This window comes from Somniosus microcephalus, chromosome 28 (assembly GCF_052327205.1).
Source record: "Somniosus microcephalus isolate GS21.2 chromosome 28, FLI_Smic_1.0, whole genome shotgun sequence".
NCBI lineage: Eukaryota > Metazoa > Chordata > Chondrichthyes > Squaliformes > Somniosidae > Somniosus > Somniosus microcephalus.
The window spans coordinates 40,024,478-40,050,765 of record NC_141014.1 but is presented as its reverse complement, the minus strand read 5'-3'; the positions used below and the strand labels follow the sequence as shown (position 1 = coordinate 40,050,765).

At 49.7% G+C, this 26,288-nt stretch overlaps 1 protein-coding gene across 8 annotated transcripts in view; it reads left to right on the top strand.

Annotated features, from left to right (window-relative positions):
- LOC147099635 (trinucleotide repeat-containing gene 6B protein-like) overlaps positions 1-26,288 on the top strand; it is a 199,804-nt gene that overhangs the window by 25,874 nt on the left and 147,642 nt on the right. For 6 of the 8 annotated variants that reach the window (XM_085969901.1, XM_085969898.1, XM_085969900.1 and 3 more), the window contains 2 exons: positions 11,564-11,633; positions 13,165-13,264. In XM_085969901.1, the coding sequence (XP_085826027.1) occupies positions 13,211-13,264 (54 nt within the window). In that variant the 5' untranslated portion in view covers positions 11,564-11,633; positions 13,165-13,210. Of the gene's footprint in view, positions 1-11,563; positions 11,634-13,164; positions 13,265-24,501; positions 24,557-26,288 lie in introns of those variants that run through there. The other 2 variants (XM_085969899.1, XM_085969903.1) reach the window with 2 other exon arrangements.

Genomic DNA, 26,288 nt, shown 5'->3' with positions numbered 1-26,288 from the left:
TTTATGTTCACGCAAGAGGGCAGATGGGGCCCTTGGTTTAACGTCTCATACGAAAGACGGTACCACACTGAATTGTGCGAGCCGAGGCAGTGAATGTCGGTAGGCTATTCGGCCATGGGCGCCTCACAGCTGTGCTTGAACCGATATCCATGTGCACTTTATGAAGGACGGAGTGAAGATCCATCATCTACTCTACGGCTCAGTGTCGGTACTATCCACTGAATTCACTCACTGAGTCCACCGGAGAGCTCCTCCTGTGATTTAAAAATGGCTTATGCCAAATACCCAGGGGGAAGATGGAATGCTGTTCCAGAAATTGGTGTTGCTGTTGGGTTGTGTAGTGTACAAGGCCAAAGGTGGGAGGTGTTTGGGAGAACCTTTTCAACCCAAGTGTTTTGTGGAATAAGTGACCAGGAAGGGGAGTAAGCAGGCATTGGGGTTGATGTATGAAGACGGGCCAGGTTTGTTAGACTATATAAGTACAGATTCTTCCTTCCTAATGCACCCAATGGCATTATTTTGAATTTTGAGTATGAGATGGCATAGTGGGGCAGCCTGCTTTGACATTCCAAAGGAAGATGTGCAATTTTTTTAAAATCAGGAGCACTTAAAATTCCATGATTCTGTTAAAGGGTATGGGGATGGGACTGAATGGATAGCTTTCAGCGAGCTGGCGCAGGAGCTTGGGCCAAATAACCTCCTCCTATACTGTAAAATTCTATGATTCACTTTGGGAGAGTCCCACAGGAGAAAGACTGGATGCTGTATTCCGTGTACTTGTTCCCCCATAGCCTGAATTTCATTCCCAGCCGACTTTTGCAGCTAGCAGAGAGAGAGGTGGTTTTCATCAGTCCACCGCTCGCTAACCTGCTGCCCCACTTGTGTATGACTTCAATTATCTATTTCAACAAACCAGTTCAAAGTAGATTCCGAGTAATAACCATGTGAAACACTTCTTCAATCTTCCAGTACAGACCAAAGCCTGAAAGAAATTTTGCAACAGGAATGATTAGTGGTGCTTCACTCCAAACTCCAGATGAGCACGTTCTGTGTTGTGCATGCCAGTAATTTACTTGCCTGCAGTTTACTGTGTAACAGTTTTGGCTGCAGTGGCTCTGTCAGTAGAGCTTGAGCACAGTCTAACGGTAGCCATGCCAAGTTTATGTACAGTGCTAACTTCAACTGTGGAAAAACTCATTGCAGTAGATTTAGGAAGGAAGACTGCGGGGGGGGATTGGGTTTCTTTTTCATCACAGCAGTGCAGATTACAGGGTGATAGAGTGTTTAAAATGGTAAAAGAATGGGACATGATGGAAGCGGATTGTTTCCAGTGGTGGCGCGATCTAGAACAACGGGTATAGATGCAAGATTAAATGTAAGAGAAACTTCTTTACAGTTGTGAAGCTGTGGAATTCTTTTTCAGGATGAGTGGCTGAGTGAGAAACTGTGTCAAGTTGATACTATCAGAGTTCAAGATTAGACTGCAGAGGGGGATGATGGGACAGGGGATAAGGAGATGAAGGAATACAGGAAGAGGGCAGGTAAATGTGATTAGGAGTTTCTTTGCCTGCAGTGTAAATGCTGACACGGAGTGGGCTGAGTGGCTCGTTTCTGTTGTCCTTTCTCTAATTCTGTGTACTCCCTTCTGTCTGAAGCAACCAAGTAACACTGTCTGTTTTAGTGACTTCTCTTACTCCTGACATGCTCATTTCTAACTCAACCCCTGATATTTGAGCCCCTCACCATAGTGAGCAATATGCCTGGATTAATTTTATCCATTCTTTCCCAAATCGTCAACATTTTAATTGGATCACTTCAAAGTTTTGTCTTTTCCAAAATAAAACGACCTCTGCTTCTTTAATCTTTCCTCATGACTCCAGTTCCTGATGCCCAGAAAGTTTGAAAAGTGAGTTGTCTTGTACTGTACGTACATTTTGTACCTTGCTGGTCTGTACCGTGCCACTCTCCGTGCTCTGCCTCACATCTAACTGTGCAGCTCGCTGGCGCTCTCCTGGTCTAGACTGCTCTTGTTTCTCGGCTGAGAGAAACCAAACGGTGGGGGCAATGTGCGCCTTCTCCATCAAAATATCAATGAAGGCCCTATGTCATTGTAACAATTATCACACTAATGTTTTTTAAATAAATACTTCATGATACTTACTGGAGGCAGCAGTGGCATTAAAGCGAATATTGCTATAATTATTGAGGCGATGCCAGTGTTTGGGTTTCATACAAGAACATAAATGGGAGCAGGAGTCGGCCATTCGGCCCCTCGAGCCTGCTCCACCATTCAATAAGATCACGGCTGATCATCGACCTCAACTCCACTTTTCCGCCCAATCTCCAAATCCCTTGATTCCCCGAGAGTCCAAAAATCTATCTCTCTCAGCCTTGAATATACTCAAAGACTCCGCATCCACAGCCCTCTGGGGCAGAGAATGCCAAACCCTCTGAGTGAAGAAATTCCTCCTCATCTCAGCCTTAAATGGCCGACCCCTTGCCCCCTAGTTCTAGACACTCCAGCCAGGGGAAACAACCTCTCGGCATCTACCCTGTCAATCCTCCTCAGAATCTTATATGTTTCAGTGAGATCACCTCTCATTCTTCTAAACTCCAGAGAGTATTGGCCCAGTCTACACAATCTCTCCTCATAGGACAACCCTCTCATCCCAGGAATCAATCTAGTGAACCTTCGTTGCACCGCCTCCAAGGCAAGTATATCCTTCCTTAGATAAGGAGACCAAAGCTGTGCGCAGTACTCCAGGTGTGGTCTCACCAAGGCCCTGTACAATTGGAGCAAGACTTCCTTACTCTTATACTCCAACCCCCTTGCAATAAATTCCAACATGCCACTTTCCTTCCTTATTGCTTGCTGTACCTGCAGGCTAGCTTTCTGTGTTTCTTGCACGAGGACACCCAAATCTCTCTGAACACCAACATTTAAAAGTTTCTCACCGTTTAAAAAATATTCTGTTTTTCTATTCTTCCTACCAAAGTGAATCACCTCACATTTCCCCACATTATACTCCATCTGCCACCTTACTGCCCACTCACTTAGTCTATCTATATCCCTTTGCGGACTCCCTTTGTTCTCGTCACAGCTTACTGACCCACCTAGCTTTGTATTGTCAGCAAACTTGGATCCATTACACTCGGTCCCTTCATCTAGGTCATTAATATAGATTGTGAATAGCTGGGGCCCCAACACTGATCCTTGCGGCACCCCACTAGTTACAGCCTGCCAACCTGAAAAAGACCCGTTTATCCCTACTCTCTGTTCTCTGTCCGTTAACCAATCCTCTATCCATGCTAGTATATTACCCCCAATCCCATGAGCCCTTATCTTGTGTAATACCCTTTTATGTGGCATCTTACCGAATGCCTTTTGGAAATCCAAATATACTACATCCACTGGTTCCCCTTTATCTACCCTGCCAGTTACATCCTTAAAAAACTCGAATAAATTTGTTAAACACAATGGGGGAGAAATTGGGTGGAGCCACAAACGGGGCGCCGAGCTCGCCTGGGCGCCAGATTTGTGCTGCGATCGGAGCAGCAGCGATCGCCGGAAATTCAGCTTGAGCGCCCCAAGAGGGACACGGGGCGAGGCTCGAGGCGCTCCGCGTCCCTCTTAGGGCGCTGAAACTGAATATCGCAGCGCAACGTCGCGCTGCGGCACGGCGCCCTGCGGTACTGCAGGCCTTCCTCCCATTCTTAAGGGGGAGGGGCCTGCACCAGCGCGATGAGCCATCGCGAGTGCCGGCAAAAGAGCCCGGCACCGAGGAGAAGTGCCGGGCTCTCGGAAAACAGCCGGCAATGCCGCGGGGGGAGAACGGGGGCGGAGGTGCTGGCAGGCAGCCGTCGAAAAAAAAAACGGCCGCCCCACACCTCCACCTTAATTTGCGCCACTGCCGCCACAGGTAGGCCCCGTGAACCGGGCGCGATGAGCGAGCGGCGCTACAGAGGCGGTCGCTGCCAAATATCGCGATCTGGGCGCTGCGCACACCCATGACGTCATCGGTGGCGGCGCAGCGCAGCAGGCTAACGCCGCCATAACGCCCCAGCTAAATATCGCGGGAGGCGTGGCCAGTGGCGCTAAAGCCACTGAGTGCCCTCTTTAGGCGCTAACTGGTGGCGCCGCCCACTGAATTTCTCCCCCAATGTTCCTTTCATAAAACCATGTTGACTCTGCCTAATGTTGTGATTTTCTAAGTGCCCTGATCCCACTTCCTTAACAATGGATTCCATTATTTGGGGGGTACTGCACTTTGTCATTGGATTTAAAGCTAAGTCCTCCCCGTTTACTCCCTCCTGATGCTAAGGCAGGCCCTGGCTCCCCTGCTCTCACTCCCACCCGAGAAGGGAAATGGGGCGTTGGGCTTGATGGACTGGGCAGATGATGAAAGTGTGTGAAACAAGCAGAGGAGAGTGGAAGCAGAAGAAAGCAAAAACTGGCAGAAAGTAAAAACAAGACTCCGAGATGATGATGTTTGTTAGAAGTATATACAGAGAAAGCGAGAGACTGATGGAGAGAAGAGTTAAAAAGCATTTGTGGGGAAAAAGCAGAGCGTTGCCGGATGAGTGAAGCACATTGTTTTTGCCTGAGCAATGTTGTGGGAGACCAGTATTTGTAGGCACTGAGCTAATATAACAGCGATGTTGGAGCGGTATATAAGGTATTACAAATTATAGTCAAGATATATCTGGAACATTACTTCAAGGTAAATCTTGACAGTACAACTGGAGGCACATGAATGTGATCTGGTGAGAGGCAGATTTAGGATATAGGTCGGGAAATTCTTCACCCAAGGAGTGAGCAACGGTTGGAGTGGATGCACAAGTAGCGCAGTGAGTTTTCCTCTGATGTGTGTGATGAAATTGGAAACCTATTCTTTATAACAGATTTACGATATTGTTACCTACCCCTGCCCAGGATATCTGGAGTCGTGTGTCTATGCTGTTTTTCTTGTCTGTATTTCTTTCTTGAATAGTTAAATAATTTAAAAAATTGAAAGCGTGAAGAAAAGTCAGTTGCAAAATTGTGCCACAGTGCCTAATCTTGCTTCTCACCTGAAAATGCAGCTAACACGGAGTATGTGTTCCATATACTGTAAATAGAAGATACTGCAAGCTTATTGAATTACCTATTAGTTAACACATTCTGTAGGGCTAAAGTGCATTGAAGCATCTATGTGCAGTGCTGCCACCACAGTTTCACAACAGTGTAACAGCTGTGAAACTTTCATACTATGTCCATTAAAGTGTGGAAAACACCCAGCAGGGCAACTACAGATGCTGTCCGTCCAAACTCTGGTTGTGATATGTGATCACCAGCTGATCACCAGCAGCCTGTCAACTGAAGCGAATTGAGTTGTATTGAATTTTATTTGAAGTATTCACACGGACTCTTAATTGGTCCATTCGGAAGATGAAATTGAACCATTCACGAGTAAAATCAGGAAGCGGAATTCTGGAATACGCTCTCCTAAAACGCCATGGATGTTGGGTCAATTGAAATTTGCAAGAATGAGATTGATAGATTTTTGTTAGGCCAGGGTATCAAGAGATATGAAGCAAAGGCGGGTAAATGGCGTTGAATTGCAGATCTGACATGATCTAATTGAACAGCGGAACAGACTCGAGGGGCTGAATGGCCTACTCCTGTCCCAATGCAGAATTTAGAGGCATACATGGCAGCTCCCCTGGGTAAAGGTGCTATCCGATGTATCACTAAGCTGTACTGACGAGATCCCAGGTTCAATCTCCATTCTGTTAGCTGATCTTAGCTGTGGCATTACTCCAATCCGCGCAGCACCTTGGGTTCCTGGTCCTGAAAGCTGTGCAGGAGTTGCTGATGGAAGAGAACACGTGTGGGTGTTGGGTGAAGATGGGATCAGGCGTTGCTGTGATGCCCTCTATGCTTGAATACCTCCTGACACCTACTGTTTAAGCTCATATGTACAATGGCCACTTCGACAAGGTAAGGCAGCTGACATTTGTGGAACTGTGCCCCTGTTAGAGTTGTGTCTTTAAGGGACGAAAAAATGGAGAAAATATGCGTGATCGAAAACTACACATCTATTGATATTTCTTCTTTACAATAATTTTAGGGCTTTGGAGGTCGACAGAATAGAGACAAGGTCAAGTTTGACTGCACTCCTGACTTGAGGCACTGTGAATGGGGAGGAGGGAGGCTAAAGCTTCAGTGTCTGCCACTGGAGGAGAGAGTCACTCTTCAGCACTCCTTTGCACGTTCGAAAAGTAGTGGCATTGGTAGCAGCTTGAGAACAGGTTGATGGTGAAGTACACACAGTTGAATAAAACCCATATACAAAAAGAAAATCAAACTTAACAATAATACTTACCGGACTTGCAATGAATGTGCCAGGCCATTCCCTGAGTCTTGCTAGAAGCCACAACTGAAATTCCTGCTTGTATCTGAAGTACTGTTCTCGCTGGGGAAAGTTACTTGCCACGTTGCACCACAGGTTCTGTGCATGTGTCGTGGTCGGAGTATATTCACTTGTCCAGTTGGGTTGGTCGTGATCACTTGTCAGCTTGGACCCTTTTTCTCCCCTTCCCATTTCCTGAAGGCTCTGGCGTACGGTTCCACGGGCATCAGTCGACCCCAACTGGCCAATCTTGATGTGTGATTTGGTCAGCAGGCAGGCTGGATATTCAGCTGTAGGCGGGTAGGTGCAGGGCATCACAACCCCGCTCGATCCTGTTCTCGCCCTGCGCCCATAAATGCCCTTTCAGCAGGAGTCACTGAATAACAATCAATTGGTATTTTCCCCCTCTAGCTCAAGGGAAACTGAAGCCAAGTGCAGCACCCAAACTGTTACTTGGCTGAGATTTTTTATTTCCAGAAAGAAATCTTTGATTTCAGCTGCAATAATATACAAAGGAAGCCTGTGCTTTGTACGCAAGATCCTTCAGGAGGTGTATTTTATTTGAAGCGGAAGTCTGTGCTTGTGGCAGCCAAGGGGTTAATAAAGTTCTGCCTGCACTGCAACACTCTCGAAATTCCAGCCTCCATTTTCTCCCGAACAGTTCCCTCGGCATAATTCGTTCAGTACAGTGTCGTGAAAGCTGCACAGGTTGCTGCTTCCCCGCCTCCTCCCACCTTCCAATGACTGCCGTCCGTTGGCTTATGAGGTGGGCAAACTGCCAAATATGTGTGACAGCAATTAAGCGTATGCAAAGCAGTGTTGTGTTTTGGGGAGGCGGTGTCTGCGAGCGACCATTCATCAGGACCCCAGCACCCAGCGAAAACTGCTTTACTACAGCGAGGGAGGGGGGGAAGAGACAGAATTTTTGTTGCCATTTTTCAAGTTGCCGCTGTGTGTGTGCGTGTTCGTGTGTGTTTTTTGTTTTGTTTTTGTTTTCCTCTGCCCAAGTATTTGGCTGGCTTTCAACCGTCGGAGAGCTCTTTTGTCTTTATTTTACCGTTGTCTCGTCGGTTGAGACGCGCGCTCGAGATGGGTGAGCGTTAAAATGGGAATGAAAAAAATGTGATGGGTTTTTTCAAAAAAACAAAATGTACCCTTCCTCGGGGAAAAAAAATATAAGCCATATTTAGGAAGAATTTCAGATCCTTACCTATACAAATTTTTCAAAAAAAATAATTGTTTCGCTTTTTATTCCCTAAGAGAATAATGACATACTCGAGACGTGGTCTGCATCGATAATTGGGTGCAATTTTTTTTCTTTTTAAATGTGGCTTTGTTTTACTGTGCGTTGTTGCTATTTGTATTTTTAAACATTACAGTACTTTTGCGATTAATTATCGTACCTTACTGGTTACTTCGAGGGCACAAGTTCTTTCCAAAATGTTATTCTTACAGTAATAATTAAACCAATCTATATTTGCCACTGATTACAGACTTTATATTGTCCATTTTTCTCTTTGTTAGGGTCTTTTCACACCTGTCCCTTCCCCATGTTATACCATGCCATAACTTTTTCCTTTTTTAATGTGGATTTTGCCTCCTTTTTCCTCCTCTCCTCTCCTCCTGGGGTATAGTTCCACAGGCACCAGGTCACCCTCGGTACTTTGTCCAAATGGCCACTCCCTGAGCGTGAATCTTGCCCGTGAGCATGCGCAGACTATTTGACCGTAGGAGACGTCGCAGGCGGCTGCTGCTGTCCTCGCCCAGCAACCACGCGCGCACACGTTCCAGCAGGGTTCACTGGACAGTAGTCGGGAGCCGGGGCTGATTTGCCTTCTCTTCCCTCTCCCAGGAGCGCTGAGGCTAGTTGGAACACCGCCTGGCTGAGATCGTAACTTAGCGAGAATAAACCTGGAATGTAATGGTCTGAATGGCTCAGTTACATACTACCTGTGCTAAACGAGCCTTCAGGGGAGCTGAGGTCCACTTTCAGATCCAGTGGTAAAATATGTGAATCAAATGGTGTTTACATTGAGGTTTCCAGACCAAAATGTGCAATATTTACATCAGTCAGCAGAAAATATTCTTCTGTGCAAGCATGGGATTATTTTGGGAATCAAAGCGAGCATTCACAGAATATCACCTTCTTTGGAGGTTTCCCTCTGGTTTGTTGCCTCCTTTGGGTGATTGAGTGGATTGGCTTGGGTCCATGATGGGCTAAAATACTTGGTCTGTGGAGTGAAGGTTGTTGCCCGGTGTCGACAGGGAAGAGCTGTGAGCTCCATCTTGATAACCTAGGCCCCTTCACCTTCAAAACAAATATGTCTCTGAGGTGTCCTTATAGAGGAAGTATAACCGATACTTAACAAGATAGAGAAAATAAGCTTAAAACCTTGTGTTCAGATATGCCAGGGAGAAGGTTGTGGAGGCAAATTCAGGACAGATGTTGAGAAGTATGTTTTTATATACACACAGGGTAATCAACAGCTGGAGCAGGTTGCCAAGAAATGTGGTCAGGGTCAGGACACAGAAACAGCTGGATGCTATAATGGGAAGTGGGCAGGGTTGGCATTTTGGGAGAGTGAATAAAATGCAATGAAGGACCTTTTTTGTCCAAACCGATCTGATGACCCTTGTTACATACTGCTTTTTATTGTCTCGGCCCCGGTGGACTAGTGGGCCATGTACAAACTGATAGTCAGAGGTGATGGGGTCAAGATACAGGAATCAAACAGTTGGTAAAACGACATAAGAAAATACAAGTATGTAAGCTAACCAATGGAGCCACTTTTCTTAAAATACTTCAAACCACTGACTTGAAAATCACCAGCAGTAGTTCTTGACTCTGGAGAGGGGAATAGTTTTTCACTCTTCCTCATGTATTATGTAATATCTTCAGTTTAAAGTTCTATTGAAACATTTTTTAAACTGTTTCTTGGGATGTGGGCGTCGCTGGCAAGGTTAGCCTTTATTGCCCATATCTAATTGCCCCTTGAGAAGGTGGTGGTGAGCCGTCTTGAACCGCTGCAGTCCGTGTGGTGAAGGTACTCCCACAGTGCTGTTGGGTAGGATTGTGACCCAGCGACGATGAAGGAACGACGATGTATGTCACTTGAAAGGGAACTTGGAGCTGGTGGTGTTCCCATGCGCCTGCTGCCCTTGTCCTTCTAGGTGGAAGAGGTCACGGGTTTGGGAGGTGCTGCCGAAGAAGCCTTGGCGAGTTGCTGCAGTGCATCTTGTAGATGGTACACACTGCAGCCACGGTACACCGGTGGTGGAGGGAGTGGGTGTTTCGGCTTGATGATTCTGACATTTAGAATAATTTGGTCAGTGAATGTGGGAAAATGTGCTCCCTGTACCACTCTTGTTTGTGTACTGTAATTTGTATGCAGCCAGCAATGAGTGGTAGAGTTTTGATTTTTTTTTTACGAGAAGCACTAGAGGCATGGTTTTAAACCTTCGCTCGTTGCTTTTTAATCTCTGCCGGTTGCTTTTAATATATGCAGTGTTGTCACTGGGATTTCAGCAATGTGTAATAGTGGGGGTGGGAAATTTGCATACTATGCCCACTTGGAGCTGCAAAAAATGCTCGGTACAATAACAGATTTTGTCATTCCAAAATTTGAAAAGAGCATTTTGAACCTTGCCGAACCACTGTGAGGTACATGTGGTAAAAGGGCTGTCACTGGTGGGAGCAATTTGAGACGGTGAATTAAGAGTATCATGCATAAAGCACATTGCACAAATTTAAAACGTATTGGCTTGTGCACTATCTTTTCTAGAGCGTATTCGTATCAACATGCAGCATATGCCCGGTGACTGTGATCCAATTAGCGTTTATATTATTGAAGATTTAATTTGCTGTCTTTTAGGATGGAAGAAAGAGCTTGCATTTATCTCACACCGTTCACATTCTCGGGGCATCCCAAAACACTTTACAGTCGACAAATTACTTTTGTGGTGTAGTCACTATCATTTTGTGGGGAAATGCTATTGTAAGTCTGTCATTCGACCTAAATGTGCACAGCATCACATTGGCAATACTCGGGTTGTTTGTGGTAGCAGAATCCCATAGGTAGAATACTAATATAAGCAGAGAGATCTGGTGAAATAAGTGGCTATTTTGGATCACAGACTTGGAAAATAAGTACAGTATCTGAAAAAAATGGTATTGATGTTTTGTATAATTGAAAGATAGGTACATTTTCAGTAACTCATATGAAAGCTTGCATGTGGAAAGTGTCCTATTTCTCTGCGTAAGAATTAAATTAATGATTCATCTGATTCTCTGGGAAATAGTTCAAGGACTATGACCATTCTTACCTGTATTGATGAAGGGCTGTGCTTTGCCTCCACTGGCATTTGAACATGCCTCAAAGGATGCTAGTTTTCCATTAGTGGTTTGCTAAAGCACTAAGGGGCAACAGAGAGTCCCTTCCTGGAATGGTTTGGGGGTGGCGGGGGGGGGGAGGATGTGTGTGGAAGAAAATCTGCCCAACCAATCCTGCTGCCCTGAAAAAGAACACCTCCTTTCAAACCTTTATGAAATGCTCTTTTTAGTACTTGTGATCTGGCTCGTGAAACTCTCCTGGTTAAAGAAGGGTATAGTATTGAGTCATTGAGACCTCAAAGTTGCAAGTTCGATTCCTAGCTGATGCTGAGTGAGCTGATCTCGGCTCATGCACCACTTGGGGGGAGTTGGCCCTCCAGCATGCTGGAGATGGAAAATAGCAACCAATGTTGAGCACAGGATCAGGCTCGGCTCTGATTTCCAGCTCTTCCTGCCCCTCCCCCACCGCCTTGCGTCACTTGTCGCCTTGCATTGTCTAGGCTTCCACATGAAGAATGGCCACTTGGGCGAGGTGCCAAGGGGGTGGCTTGTGGGACCTGAAGGACTTTTTCTGTTCAAGGTTCTTTAGTACTGAACCGAGCTGCGCATACCTGTGGAGCTGTGCCCACCAAGAGTGCCTTCAGTCGAGGAGGGATGAGGAAAGAAGCACTGCAAATGAGCGCACCGGCTGTTTAATGCCGTGTAGAGTTAGGGTTTAATTTGTTTGACCTTCCATCAAAGTGAATGGGTTTTGGGTGAGAAATCTTACGCTGTGCACAGATGGAAACGTGGCAAAGACACTCCAGCCTCGATTAATGATCTTGTGTTATTTATGTTGCAGGATTTTTGCACCATATGTAGTCAGAGGAGAAGACCTGTTGGGCTGTAGACGCCCTTGAAAACTGTCACAGGTGAAACTTACATTGAATGTTTTTGGTGTGAAAGAGATGCTTCCCCCAAAGCCCTATTTAAAAACTGTTGTGCACCCTCCGGTGTAGGAGCATGCCAAACGGAGTGGAAAGTCTCTGCTTCAATGCCCAGAGTGATGTAGCAGTCTCAGAGCGGCAGCAATAGTTCCCCCTCAATCAATAACGATTTGAATTTTGCTTTCTTTTGCAAAACTACTCATTTAGTGAGATCCTTCCCAAGTGAATGTTTAAAAGAAATACAGAGGGTAACATTTACATTTTGTTCCTGTACTTTACATTTGACCCACTGAAAAACTGTGAAATAAACTGGGGGGGGGGGTTCAGTCCCTTTCCCAGTAGGTATGGGTCCACAGGATGGGACTGTTTCTAATTTGGCATTTAATTGGTAATGTAAGGATGGCTGGTGTTGGAAATGGAACAATTGTCACACCTAGAGTGCAGTAGGTCAGCACTCCTGAGGGTGGGACTGAGGCATATTGTGGCAGAATAGTGCGAGCTTCCCTCTGCATCTAGCTGTGTCGTACCTGACCTGGGAGGGCAGGATCCTGACGCTGGGTGCCCGAAATGGAAAATGTTCCATTCCCCAACACTAATGCCTGGTCCGAGAATATAGAACTGTAATATGGAGGAGAGGGTGGGTCTCGGGGGTTCTCGGATTTAATGTTTGTAATTGTGGGGGGGCGGGGGGAGACTAAGGCCTGAAAATTCGGTTGCTTTGCACTTCCTGTTAGCATCCTAAGCAACTGGCGCCTGGGCGTGGCGCCGCCAACGCTTCCCACGAAATTCAACGGGAGGTTAGCGGCGGTGGTAACGTCATCGCCGTGCGCAGCGCTTTGGTAGCGCCCCCTGACTTACCGCCGGACGCTATGTCCGACAGGGTCAGGGGGGCCTACCTGCGGCTGGGGCGGCGCTAATTAAAGTGAAGGTGCCGGGCGGCCATTTTTGTTGCTGGCTGCCTGCCAGCACCTGCCCCCGTTGCCATCCCCGGCCTCCTGACCAGCCCCCCTCCCCCCCCCCCCCCCCTCCCCCCCCCCCCGCGGCGTGCTGGCTGCGTTCCGTGAGCCCGGCACGTCTCTTGAGTGCTGGGCTCTTTTGCTGGCATTCTGACCCCTGGTGGTCCAGCTGGGCCTCGGGCTGCGCTGCATAAAGCCCCCTCCCCTTTAAGAAGGGGAGGAAGGCCTGCAGTACCGCGGTGCGGCGTGCTGCAGTGCGTGGCGCTGCGGCATGTAGTGCCGCGATAATTCACTCACCGCCTCAAGAGGGAGGCGGGGCGCTTCCAGTAGCACCGCGCTTCACTCTTGGGCGCTACTGGTGAATTTCGGCTGTGGGGGCGCTAATTTTTCGGGGCGCTAAAAGTAGCACCCCAAAGGGGGCACAACTCAATTCCCCCCCCCCCCCCCCCCCCCCCCCCCCAAGAGTATAAATGGTTGAAATAGCCCTTTCATTTGAGGTGTCTTTGTGATCGTTTTTTCTCTCTTTCTAACTGGTTGAAATGTTTTTTCTTTCCAAACAGTGTTTGTATAAAAGTGTTTGCGGATATTTGCACAGAAACCCTTCTCATGCAGGTTAATGACGGGTCAAGGCGCCAGGAAGCGAGTCTCAAGGCCTTCACGGTAAGGGTGTCCCCGACGGCGTTTCTAGTCTGTATTCAGGCTAATGTTTGTGGTTGGTTTGACTGTTGTGTTAAAGGATTATGTTGATTTAGATGCTTTCAGTTGGGACAACACTAGGAATGCTACAATTGACCTCCGCACTCTGGGGCTAAGAAGGGGGAAATCATCCCGAGTTCCCAAGCTGGTCCCTGTTCTTCGACCCCTGATAGGAAGTGTTTGTGGACATTGGGTAGGACCGTGGTTTGCTGTGATGCACAAGTAATTGAATAGCCTGCCACCACATTCTGTCTAGGCTTGACACCCAGCAAGAGCTGGCAAGGACATGAGAAATTGGACAGAAAAAAAAAGATTGTCCTAGTTTTGGTTGCTTGGATCCCTTGTGAAGTGTCTAACTGGAAATGTTACCAGTCAGTTGCTTTTGTATTTGGCTAGCTCTAATGCTGGGTGTGTGGGGGTGCATCTGTTGCTGTGTATTTGGCGTGCCCGTGTGCTCTGCCATAGATTGGTACAAGTATGATTTCACCCCCCTTCCCTCTATGATTATCCGAGCTATGTTTTCATTCTGGGCTCTGCCATTGGGAAGAGAGGAAGTATGATGTGAAGGATAGATGCTACTCTTAAAGGGAGGAGGGAAACTGGAGATCAAATCAATCCAGTCCACTCCCAGTGGCTGGTTGAAGTGCCTTGGTAGACAGCTGGGAGCAGGCTGACCATCTTTATGACCTAGGAAGTGATGTGTAGCACTGGGGAAGAAAATAACTGAGGCACCCATTGTTCCAAATAAAAACTCCACTATTGTGGGAATTTTCCACAGTATAACTTTTAGACAATTTAAAAGCTTCATTGCAATTCTCTTAAATCCTTTGGCTTTTATCTGTTACAATACCACAGTAGGGGAGAGTCAGATGATAAGATTATGATTAGGTTTACATAATTGAATTGTTTTAGTATACAGTAGTTGGTTCTATTTGGTTGAATACCTAATAAGTGAAGGGAAACTGAAAATTGAAAGTGGTTTCTATCCACTGTAAATCAGCCTCGCACAGTTTGTACCACCCTTGTCACTGAGTCAAAAGGCTGGGGCTTCAAACGCTATTGCAGGATTTGAGCACGTAACATCCCAGTGCAACATTCGGGGGTGATATCCTTTAGCTGGGCGGTTGAACCAAGGCCCCCTATGCCTGTTCCAGTGATCAGGTGGATATTCAGGATCTCCCGGCACTACGTAAAGAAAAGCAGGGAGTTCCCCAGTCAATATTCCTCCCTCAACCAACAACAATTAAAGCAAAACTTGGCATATGTTTCACTGCGCTTTGTGGAATCTTGCTATGCATAAAATGTCAGATATGTTTGCCTACATAATGAACATCCTGCACTCCAAGGCTCTACTCGGAGCTCCGGCACGGCAAGAGAGCCCCAGGTGGGCAGAGGAAACGCTTCAAGGACACCCTCGGCCTCCTTGAAAAAGTGTAGCATCCCCACCGACACCTGGGAATCCCTGGCCCAAGACCGCACAAAGTGGAGGAGAAGCATCCGGGAAGGCGCCGAACACCTCGAGTCTCTTTGCCGGTGTGGTAAACCACTGTTTGTATTCCTGTTTGTCCTGTTTGTATTCCACTGTGTACATGCCTGGACATGCCTCGGCTGACTCCTCCCACAGGTCCTAGTATAAAGGTGACTGCTCCCCAGCCCTTAGTATCATGGACCAGTCGACCACGCGAGGCAGACCTCCATTCTGTTGTTAATAAAAGCCTTTGGTTACTCTTCTAACTCTCAGTCTTTTATGAGTAATTGATAGCGCATCAATTTTATTAACAACATTTTTATAATGGAGAAGATCCTCACACCAGCATGCCTGGACTTAGATCATCGGGAGGCGGACTCATCCACCAAGTTTACTCACTGGCTTAAGTGTTTCGATAAATTCCTGACCGCCTCCGAAGCAATCAAATCGGACGAGGACAAACTGGATGTCCTGACCTCCAAAGTGAACCACCGAGTGTACTCGGTCATCCAAGACGCGACCTCGTACGCGGACGCTATCAAGCTCCTCAAGGACCAGTACACGCGCCCAGTGAACGAAGTGTACGCCAGGCACCTCCTGGGGAGTCGTAAACAACAACCTGGGGAATCGACCGTGGAATACCTTCAGGCACTGTCTGTGCTTGGCCGGGCCTGTGGTTGTAAGGATGTAAAGGCCGCCGTGTACACAGAGGAACTTATCCGGGACGCTTTTGTAGCGGGCCACAGATCCAATTACACCCGACAGCGACTGTTGGAGCAGAGTAACCTCGACCTCAACAAGGCCTCTGAACTCGCACTATCGTTGGATGCAGCCTACCAGGGCATGGATGCCTACTCCTCTGCACCGTGGACGCCGCGGGGAATGACAGCCTGGGACACGGTAGGACCGCCTCATAGCGCCGTGCCACCCCAGCCACACCCCAACAACGGCCCAACTACCGCAGCAGTGTCCCAAGGCCAGACAGCAGTGCCCCAAGGCCAGAAATGCTACTTCTGTGGCCAGGCAAAACACCCCAGAGCGCGCTGCCCGGCGAAAAACGCGATCTGCTCGGGCTGCGGGAAGAAGGGACACTACGCTAGCGTCTGCAGGGCCAAAGCCACCCCGAACCCCAGCAGCGCCGCGTGTGGGCCATCTTGGACCTCCCCGGCCATGTGCGAATCACCGGTACAGCAGCCATTTTGGACGCCTCCAGCCACATGGGGATCATGGACGCCGCCATCTTGGACGACAGCCGGGACGCAGCAGGCCCCCGACACCGCCTCATCTGATACCCGCAGCGACACACCGACCCCTACGCTGGCATCCGTTACACTGGACCAAGCGAGACCGCACCAACTGGCCAGTTCCACAATGGACATTAAGGTAAATGGTCACGATACAATCTGCCTTTTTGACTCTGGGAGCACGGAGAGCTTCATCCACCCCGACACGGTGCGGCGTTGCTCTCTCCCAGTCCTGCCTGCGCAACAGCGGATTTCTATGGCCTCCGAGTCCCAGTCGGCGGACATCGGCGGCTACTGCGTGGTGACACTCGTAGTAGACGGGACCGTGTACGATCATTTTAAACTTCTGGTCCTGCCTGACCCCTGCGCTGCCGTCCTGCTGGGGTTAGATTTTCAGTGCCACCTTAAAAGTGTTACGATGGCGTACGGTGGACCCCTACCCCCACTCAGTCCGCAGCCAGCAGCTTCCAAATTGCCCGCCGCGCACTAGGTGCAACCTCTCCACACTCAGAGTCACCCCCCCCCCCACTGTTTGCTAACCTCACCCCCGACTGTAAGCCCATCGCCACAAAGAGCAGGCGATACAGTGCCGGGGACAGGGTTTTCATTAAAACCGAAGTGGAGCGGCTCCTGAAAGAAGGGATTATTGAGGGCAGCACCAGCCCCCGGCGAGCCCAGGTTGTGGTCGTTAAGACCGGCGAGAAGCAGCGCCTGGTCATCGACTACAGCCAGACAATAAATCGCTACACCCTGCTGGACGCCTACCCACTCCCCCGTATAGCTGATATGGTCAACCAGATCGCGCAGTACCGCGTCTTCTCGACCATTGACCTGAAATCAGCGTACCACCAGCTCCCCATCCGCCCTGAGGACCGCCAGTACACTGCCTTTGAGGCAAACGGCCGCCTCTATCACTTCCTTAGGGTTCCCTTTGGCGTCACCAACGGGGTCTCCGTCTTCCAAAGGGAGATGGACCGGATGGTAGATCAAAATGCGTTGCAGGCCACTTTCCCATATCTGGACAATGTGACCATCTGCGGCCGTGACTTGCAGGACCATGACGCAAACCTCGAAAAATTCCTCCGCACCGCCCAACTCCTAAACCTGACATATAACAAGGAGAAGTGCATATTCCGCACAAACCGCCTCGCCATCCTTGGCTGTGTTGTGGAACACGGAGTCATCGGCCCCGACCCCGACCGGATGCGTCCCCTTATGGAACTTCCACTGCCCCACTGCCTCAAGGCCCTGAAGAGGTGCCTAGGGTTTTTCTCCTATTACGCCCAGTGGGTCCCCTACTATGCGGACAAGGCCCGTCCGCTGATCAAGTCCACCTCTTTTCCCTTGACGGCAGAGGCCCGCTTAGCCTTCCACCGTATCAGGGAGGACATTGCCAAAGCCACCATGCACGCAGTGGACGAATCCATCCCCTTCCAGGTGGAAAGCGACGCGTCTGACTTTGCCCTGGCCGCTACCCTCAATCAGGCGGGGAGACCCGTGGCCTTCTTTTCACGAACCCTTCAAGGCCCGGAGACCAGACACTCCGCTGTTGAGAAGGAGGCCCAGGCGATTGTGGAGGCTGTGCGTCATTGGAGGCACTACCTGGCCGGAAAACGATTTACCCTGCTCACTGACCAGCGTTCAGTTGCTTTTATGTTTAACAACAAGCAGAGGGGCAAAATCAAAAATGACAAGATCTTGAGGTGGAGAATCGAACTTTCCACCTACAACTACGAGATCTTGTACCGGCCCGGGAAGCTAAATGAACCCCCGGATGCGCTATCGCGTGGCACCTGCGCCAGCGCGCAGATCGATAGACTGCGGGCCCTCCACAATGACCTCTGCCACCCGGGGGTCACCAGGTTCTTCCACTTCATCAAGGCCCGCAACCTGCCTTACTCTATTGAGGAGGTCAGGACCATGACCAGGAACTGCCAAGTCTGCGCTGAGTGCAAACCGCACTTTTATAGACCAGACAGGGCCCACCTGATAAAAGCCACTCGCCCCTTCGAGCGCCTGAGCGTCGATTTTAAAGGGCCTCTCCCCTCCTCCGACCGCAATGTGTACTTCCTCAATATTATTGATGAGTACTCCCGTTTCCCGGTTCGCCTTCCCCTGCCCGGACATGACCAGTGCCACGGTCATTAAATGTCTGAACAACCTCTTCACCCTGTTCGGCTTCCCCAGCTATATCCATAGCGACCGGGGCTCATCGTTTATGAGCGACGAACTCCGTCAGTACCTGCTAACTAGGGGTATTGCCACAAGCAGGACCACCAGTTACAACCCCCGGGGGAACGGACAGGTGGAAAGAGAAAATGCGACAGTTTGGAAGGCCGTCCTGCTAGCCTTAAAGTCTAGGGGCCTTCCAACCTCCCGCTGGCAGGATGTGCTCCCCGATGCGCTCCACTCTATTCGGTCACTGCTCTGCACTGCCACTAACGCCACCCCTCATGAGAAAATGTTTGTCTTCCCAAGGAAGTCCACATCGGGGACATCGCTACCGCCATGGCTGACGTCCCCAGGGCCGGTCCTACTGAGAAGACACGTGAGGACCCATAAAACGGACCCCCTGGTCGAGAGGGTCGACCTCCTCCACGCCAACCCCCAGTATGCTTACATCGCATACCCGGACGGGCGGGAGGACACAGTCTCCATAAGAGACCTTGCACCCTCGGGGGCCGCAGTAACCCACTACCCACTACCACCCCCCCCCACGATCCGATATCCAGCCCCAGCAGACGGCAGGCCTGGGCCCCACGACCCGCTCGACATCTACGAGGACGACACGCCTGTGCCACAGCCTACGCTGGACTCGACGCCGGAAACTTCACTACCCCTGCCGTCGCCACGCAGATCACAGCGGCAGACAAGACCTCCGGAGAGACTCCAATACACTAACTTTTAATACACTTCACCCCGCCGGACTCAATTTTAAACAAGGGGTGAATGTGGTAAACCACTGTTTGTATTCCTGTTTGTCCTGTTTGTATTCCACTGTGTACAGGCCTGGACATGCCTCGGCTGACTCCTCCCACAGGTCCTAGTATAAAGGTGACTGCTCCCCAGCCCTTAGTATCATGGACCGGTCGACCACGCGAGGCAGACCTCCATTCTGTTGTTAATAAAAGCCTTTGGTTACTCTTCTAACTCTCAGTCTTTTATGAGTAATTGATAGCGCATCAGCCGGGAGCAAGCGGAAGCCAAGTGCAAACAGCGGAAGGAGCGCACGTCAACCCGCCCCTTCAACCACTGTCTGCCCCACCTGTGACAGAGACCGTAGGTCCCGCATTGGACTCATCAGTTACCTGAGAACTCATTTTTAATGTGGAAGCAAGTCATCCTCGGTTCCGAGGGACTGCCTAAGAAGAGAAGGAGAAGACTTCAAAGTAACTCATTGTATGCGAAGAGCGTTGCGATGTGTCGGAGAGATATGCTAAGGTGCTATATAACTGCAAATCTGTCTATCTGCTGGCCCTCCACTTTATCTGACAATAGAATGATTTTTGTTTTACGTGATTGTGCCTTCACCCTCTACTGAGTTGCATGAGTCAGAGTTGTACAGCACAGAAAGAGGCCCTTCGGCCCATCGTGTCCGCGCCGGCCATCAAGCCCTGTCTATTCTAATTCCATTTTCCAGCACTTGGTCCGTAGCCTTGTATGCTATGGCGCTTCAAGTGCTCATCTATATGCTTCTTGAATGTTGAGGGTTCCTGCCTCTACCACCCTTTCAGGCAGTGAGTTCCAGATTCCAACCACCCTCTGGGTGAAAAAGTTTTCCCTCAAATCCCCTCTAAACCTCTTGCCCCTTACCTTGAAACTATGCCCCCTGGTTATTGACCCCTCTACTAAGGGGAAAAGTTCCTTTCTATCTACCCTATCTATGCCCCTCATAATTTTGTACACCTCAATCATGACTTATGTTACTTGAAAAGTCTACCAAATTGCATGAGCTTAACAGTGGTTGGACTAAGCGGTGTTTGAACACTGGCCTTCCACCTCTATCCCAGAATTGATGGGTTGAAAATCTCTGAGTAAAGCTAAGATGATTGACGTCTCACAATTGTGTTTTCTTCTCTTGCCAATTTTAAATAGGAATGTACCGGACCGCAAAAGACCATTTCAGGCCATCTGGCTGGCCCCAGAGTTCAAGACAAAATAGTTCAGTATCTGTAATCCCTTAATTGATTTTACTCACTAAATGCCTACCCAGCTCCTCAAAATTACTGTTATCAGCCTTGATTGCCTCCTTAGGAAGTCATTTGAAACGTTCAGCACGGTCTATGTAAAATAATTCTATCTGATCCTGCCCACTCACCGTCCCTCTTCTGAGCTTCATGCCATGCCCTGGGTCCGTGGTAAACAGGTGCTCGAGGTTCAACTTGATGACTTTAAGGACCTTGAGTCTTCTCTGAGCCCCCTTTTTGTCCAGGGTCCACAAACCCGACCTGTAGTCTCTCCTTGAAGCTCAAGTGTCCGATGCCAGCTATCAGACAGGCAGCCCTTTACTGCTCTTTTTCCAATACCATGATGTCCTTCCTGTAATGTTCCCAGAACTGTGTTTTATTCATTCTCTGGATGTGGGTGTTGCTGCCAAGGCCGGCATTTATTGCCCACCCCTAGTTGCTGAGTGTCTTGCTAGACCATTTCAGAGGGCAGTTAAGAGCCAATCACATTGGTGTCGGACTGCACACAGTCCTGTACGGGCTCAGTATCACACCTTGTGATTTGCATTCTATTCCAGGCACAGTACAACCCAAGGTGCTATTTGGCTTATTTACTGCTGCGTGGACAGATTCAATGGCCTGCCCACCAATAATTCTAACAGGACTGGACAGACTAGATGCAGGAAGGATGTTCCCGATGGCGGGGGAGTCCAGAACCAGGGGTCACAGTCTAAGGATAAGGGGTAAGCCATTTAGGACAGAGATGAGGAGGAATTTCTTCACCCAGAGAGTGGTGAACCTGTGGAATTCTCTACCACAGAAGGCTGTGGAGGCCAATTCATTAAATATACTCAAGAAGGAGTTGGATATATTTCTTAAGGCTAAAGGGATCAAGGGATATGGGGAGAAAGCAGGGACAGGGTACTGAATTTGGATGATCAGCCAGGATCTCATTAAATGGCGGAGCAGGCTCGAGGGGCCGAATGGCCTACTCCTGCTCCTATCTTCTATGTTTCTATCCCAAATTGTTTTCCTGTGCGACAACCTGCAGACATTTTTGTTCTAATTTTCTCCAGTTCCATCTCCTCCTCTCCTGAAAGTGTTTAACTACTTGGCCAAATAGCTCACGCATGAAAAATGGCCACTTTAGTGGCCATTCGGGCAACACCCTCCTGTAGCGGGTCACTAAAGTGGCCATTTTTCATGAGTGATGCTTGATGTTGACTGCAAGGAGCATCACGGCCAATCCCAATTCTGTCCTCGCCCCACGTTGACACATGCACTTTCAGCAATGGGGCCTTGGACTGATTTGCTTTCCCTAATCCAGGGCGCTGTATCATTCTGACCCAGCTGGCTCAGCACAGGCCAAGAATTGACTCTGCAATCTTCCTTCCCCGAATGGCTCAGCTAGTTTCTGGATAAACCCACTGGGCAGCCCCAAAATAACCATTTCCATGTTGAAGTAACTTACCTTGGAATTGTGAGGTTTATTTTCTTCCTGCAATAGCAAGCTATCTTCGGCCTGGACATGAATTGCTGGACTATACCTTCCAGCATCTGCTTGAAATTAATCAGAGCAGCACATACATTGTGGGGATGTCTAATAGCTTCCTGCTCCTACAGTAAGGAAATATGAGACTGACACCAGTGTACAGAGCCTGAACTGGAGGCAGCTGGCTGGAAGGAGTTACTGAGCCTGCGTTGAATTAATATCAGTGGAAATGAATTATTGATGTGAAGCATGCTTCAGTGATCCTGTCGTTCCAGCTGTCTGTTAATTCCAGTGCTCCCGTGTCATGATCTGAGTTTTCCTGTGAATATACACCATGAACCAAATATAGAAGTGAGGAGCCTTGTGTGTATTCGTAGTAAATACTGCAATTTTGTTTATCCAAGACTTTGCAGGAATCGGCAGCCGTGCAGTATTTTGGTCAAGTGGTCCTTGTTTATGGGGGAGCCTGGACAGTGACTATTGCTAAGGTGTCTGCCTTGGCTCAGTGGTAGCACTCTCGTGGGTTCAAGAGCTGTTCCAGAGACTTGAGCACATAATCCAGGCGGACACTTCAGTTAATTTCTGAGGGAGTGCTGCACTGTCTGAGGTGCGTTCTTTTAAATTAAACCGAGGTCCCGTTTACCCTCTCGGGTGGACGTGAAAGATCCCACGGAGCTATTCGAAGAGGAGCAGGGGAGTTCTCCCAGGTGGCCTGGCCAATATTTATCCTTCAAACAACACCTAAAACGGATTATCTAGTCATTTATATCATTGCTGTTTGTGGGAGCTTGCTGCTTGCAAACTGGCTGCCGCGTTTCCTACATTACAACAGCGACTGAGCTTCAAAGTACTTCATTGGCTGAAAAGCGCTTTCGGACGGCCTGAGGTCGTGAAAGGTGCTGTAGAAATGCAAGTTCTTTCATTTCTATTCCACCTTGTGAGACATCACAACCAAGTTGGGTCCTGTCCTGATCCAGTCCCGACTCTATAAAGCATGGCTTCCTTGCGACCATGAATGGGAACCCTCGCCATTTCTTCTCTCCACTAGTCCAGGGATGCAGGTGATTTTTGTAGCATCCTACTGCCTCCCGAGTGGCAATCAGAGCTGGGACTTTTCTCCTCTCGTACTTTTCTCCTTGATCTTCTGGAAAGGTGGTGCAACAAAATGGTTGCCACGATGTTCTGTACACAGTTTTGTGTATTTTCTTTATTAATTTCACCAACCAGTCTGTGCTGCATTAGTTCATCGTGGCTGAGGCAGCAGTTGAGATACTAGACTTCGACTTGGCCTTGGCACTCGGGGCTAGTGAGAAGGAAAACCGCCCAAGGTTCCTGGACCCTCAATTAGCTTCCTCCCCACTGAACCGTACGTAGACGACGGGTGAGGACAGTGTCGGACGCTGCTGTTACCCTCTCCTTGATTCAGTAGCCTGCCTACACGCGCTGTCGAGTTTTTTTTTTAACGTGAGGAATGGGCATCTGGCCGATTTAACGTAGGGCAACTAGTGCCTGTGGAACCGTACCTTCTCACGAGGTGGCAGATTGAGAAAAGGAGTGGGAAAAATACAAAGTGGAATATGCAGATTCATTGTATTTTTTTTTAAACAGTTCGGAAGAAAGTGTTAAAGATAATCACAGTTGTTCTACTTTCCCTAAGGGGTGACGGTATGTAAGGTACAGGAAACTTTGTGCTATCCGGCACCGACGGGACCGAGCTGCTGCCATTCGCTCAAAACTGCCGGACACACCAGCGCTGATGTTGAAACATACGGAGATTTTCAGCTCCGTGTGAAGCAACAAACCCTGTTGCTTAGCAACAGCTTCTAAACAGTCGGCAAGTGTCTCTGTAGCGTCTCTAGCTGAAGCTGTTGCTTAGCTACAGACCTTGCAGAGCTTGACTGTTGAGAAAAAAGCAACGAAAAGAAAAAAAAAACGAAGGAAACGGCTCCTGATTTTTGCCGGTGGCTCGAGCTTGCCGGACATTTAGCCTCCGGATAACACAAAGTTTCCTGGACCCTTCTTAAAGTAGGTGCCAAATCTTCATTTCTACAGCAACTAATTGGCAGAATGCTGCTCAGTTTTTGTGTTGCTGCTCCGCATTCCAAACACACTTAATCGGGAAGATTGGGACTCGGTGACTCAGTGTGGTCAGTATTTATTCTGAACCTCATTCTCTGCTTTAGCCATGCTTGGTTTTGGCAGTGAGAAAAGGAAACCGATATAGATAGTTGTAGCAGTAAGTTTGAAAATGTGTTCCTGATCTGGGGAGGAGGTGAAGGGGTGTGGAGAAGGAGGAAGAGAGAGAGAGAACAAAAATAATACCAAAAATTGATCTAATAGCTCCTCGACTGCCCACTATTCCACCTAGCAATTGGGGTCGCACTGACCGCAAGTCCAAAACTGGACAGGGAGTGTGTTGAGGGTGGGATCATCATTTGAGTTTGGTTTGCTGTGCTCTGATGAATTAATCAGAAACCTTAATAACCAATAGATCCACATTGAGACACAGAAATACTGTAAGTGGATTCTTCAAATCAAGACATTCGTTTACTCTTAGAAATTTGCAGACAGCCCACTTCAAAACCTGACTGCTTGTCCAAAACTGTGCTGGTGATAACCCTCCAGAGCAACTTCTCCCCAACCCACGCACTGATTGGAACTGGTAGCTTTTTGCTCATCAGTACTGCTGTACTTATTGTCATTATATTGCATTTCTTTTCTTTTAGAGTCTTCTGCAATCTCCCCCCACCCGCACCCCCCCCCGCCCCTCCCCCTCCTATGTTATATATGACTTCCTTTTTGCCACCAATTTTCTCCCTCCTTTCTTGAAGGTGTTGCCTTGCTGGGGTACTGGGCACCTACTGGTAGTGAGTGCTAATTCTTCAGGTGTGAGCTCTCTTCTTCCTTTCCCTCTCTTCATTTTTTAAAATGTTTTTCCTTTCCGCATGTGTGTACTTTCTTGCGCGATCTCTCTTGATCTCCCTCCCTCCCGTCCCCCCCCTCCCTCCTTCTCTCCCGTTATCCCTCTCCCCCCTCCTTCTCTCCCGTTACCCCTCTCCCTCCCTCCTTCTCTCCCGTTACCCCTCTCCCTCCCTCCTTCTCTCCCGTTACCCCTCTCCCCCCCCTCCTTCTCTCACCGTTACCCCTCTCCCCCCTCCTTCTCTCCCGTTACCCCTCTCCCTCCCTCCTTCTCTCCCGTTACCCCTCTCCCTCCTTCTCTCCCGTTACCCCTCTCCCTCCCTCCTTCTCTCCCGTTACCCCTCTCCCCCCCTCTTCTCTCCCCGTTACCCCTCTCCCCCCCTCCTTCTCTCCCGTTACCCCTCTCCCCTCCTTCTCTCCCTTTCCCCCCTCCCTCCTTCTCTCCCCTTTCCCCCCTCCCTCCTTCTCTCCCCTTCCCCCCTCCCTCCTTCTCTCCCCCTTCCCCCCCTCCCCTCCTTCTCTCCGTTTCCCCCCTCCTCCTCTCCCCTTTCCCCCCTCCCCTCCTTCTCTTCCCCTTTCCCCCCTCCCTCCTTCTCTCCCCTTCCCCCCTCCCTCCTTCTCTCCCCTTCCCCCCTCCCTCCTTCTCTCCCCTTTCCCCCCTCCCTCCTTCTCTCCCCTTTCCCCCCTCCCCCTTCTCTCCCCTTTCCCCCCTCCCTCCTTCTCTCTCCCCTTCCCCCCCTCCCTCCTTCTCTCCCGTTCCCCCCTCCCTCCTTCTCTCCCCTTCCCCCCCTCCTTCTCTCCCCTTCCCCCTCCCTCCTTCTCTCCCTTCCCCTCCCTCCTTCTCACCCTTCCCCCCCCTTCTCTCCTGTCTCCCCCCTCCCTCCTCTCTCCGTTCCCCCCTCCCTCCTTCTCTCCCGTTCCCCCCCTCCCTCCTTCTCTCCCCTTTCCCCCCCCTCCCTCCTTCTCTCCCCTTCCCCCCCTCCCTCCTTCTCTCCCCTTCCCCCCTCCCTCCTTCTCTCCCCTTCCCCCCTCCCTCCTTCTCTCCCGTTCCCCCCTCCCTCCTTCTCTCCCCTTCCCCCCCTCCCTCCTTCTCTCCCCTTCCCCCCTCCCTCCTTCTCTCCCCTTCCCCCCTCCCTCCTTCTCTCCCTTCCCCCCTCCCTCCTCCTCTCCCTTCCCCCCCTCCCTCCTCCTCTCTCCCTTCCCCCCTCCCTCCTCCTCTCCCTTCCCCCCTCCTCTCCCCTTCCCCCCTCCCTCCTTCTCTCCCCGTCCCCCTCCCCTCCTTCTCTCCCCTTCCCCCCTCCCCTCCTCTCCCTTCCTCCTCTCCCCCTTCCCCCTCTCTCCCTCCCCCCTCCCTCCTTCTCTCCCGTTCCCCCTCCCTCCTTCTCTCCCGTTCCCCCTCCCTCCCTCCTTCTCTCCCCGTTCCCCCCTCCCTCCTTCTCTCCCGTTCCCCCCTCCCTCCTTCTCTCCCGTTCCCCCCCTCTCCTCCTCCTTCTCTCTCTCCGTTCCCCCCTCCTCCTCTTCTCTCCCGTTCCCCCCTCCCTCCTTCTCTCCCCGTTCCCCCCTCCCTCCTTCTCTCCCGTTCCCCCCCTCCCTCCTTCTCTCCCGTTCCCCCCCTCCCTCCTTCTCTCCCGTTCCCCCCTCCCTCCTCTCTCGTCCCCCTCCCTCCTTCTCTCCCGTTCCCCCCTCCCTCCTTCTCTCC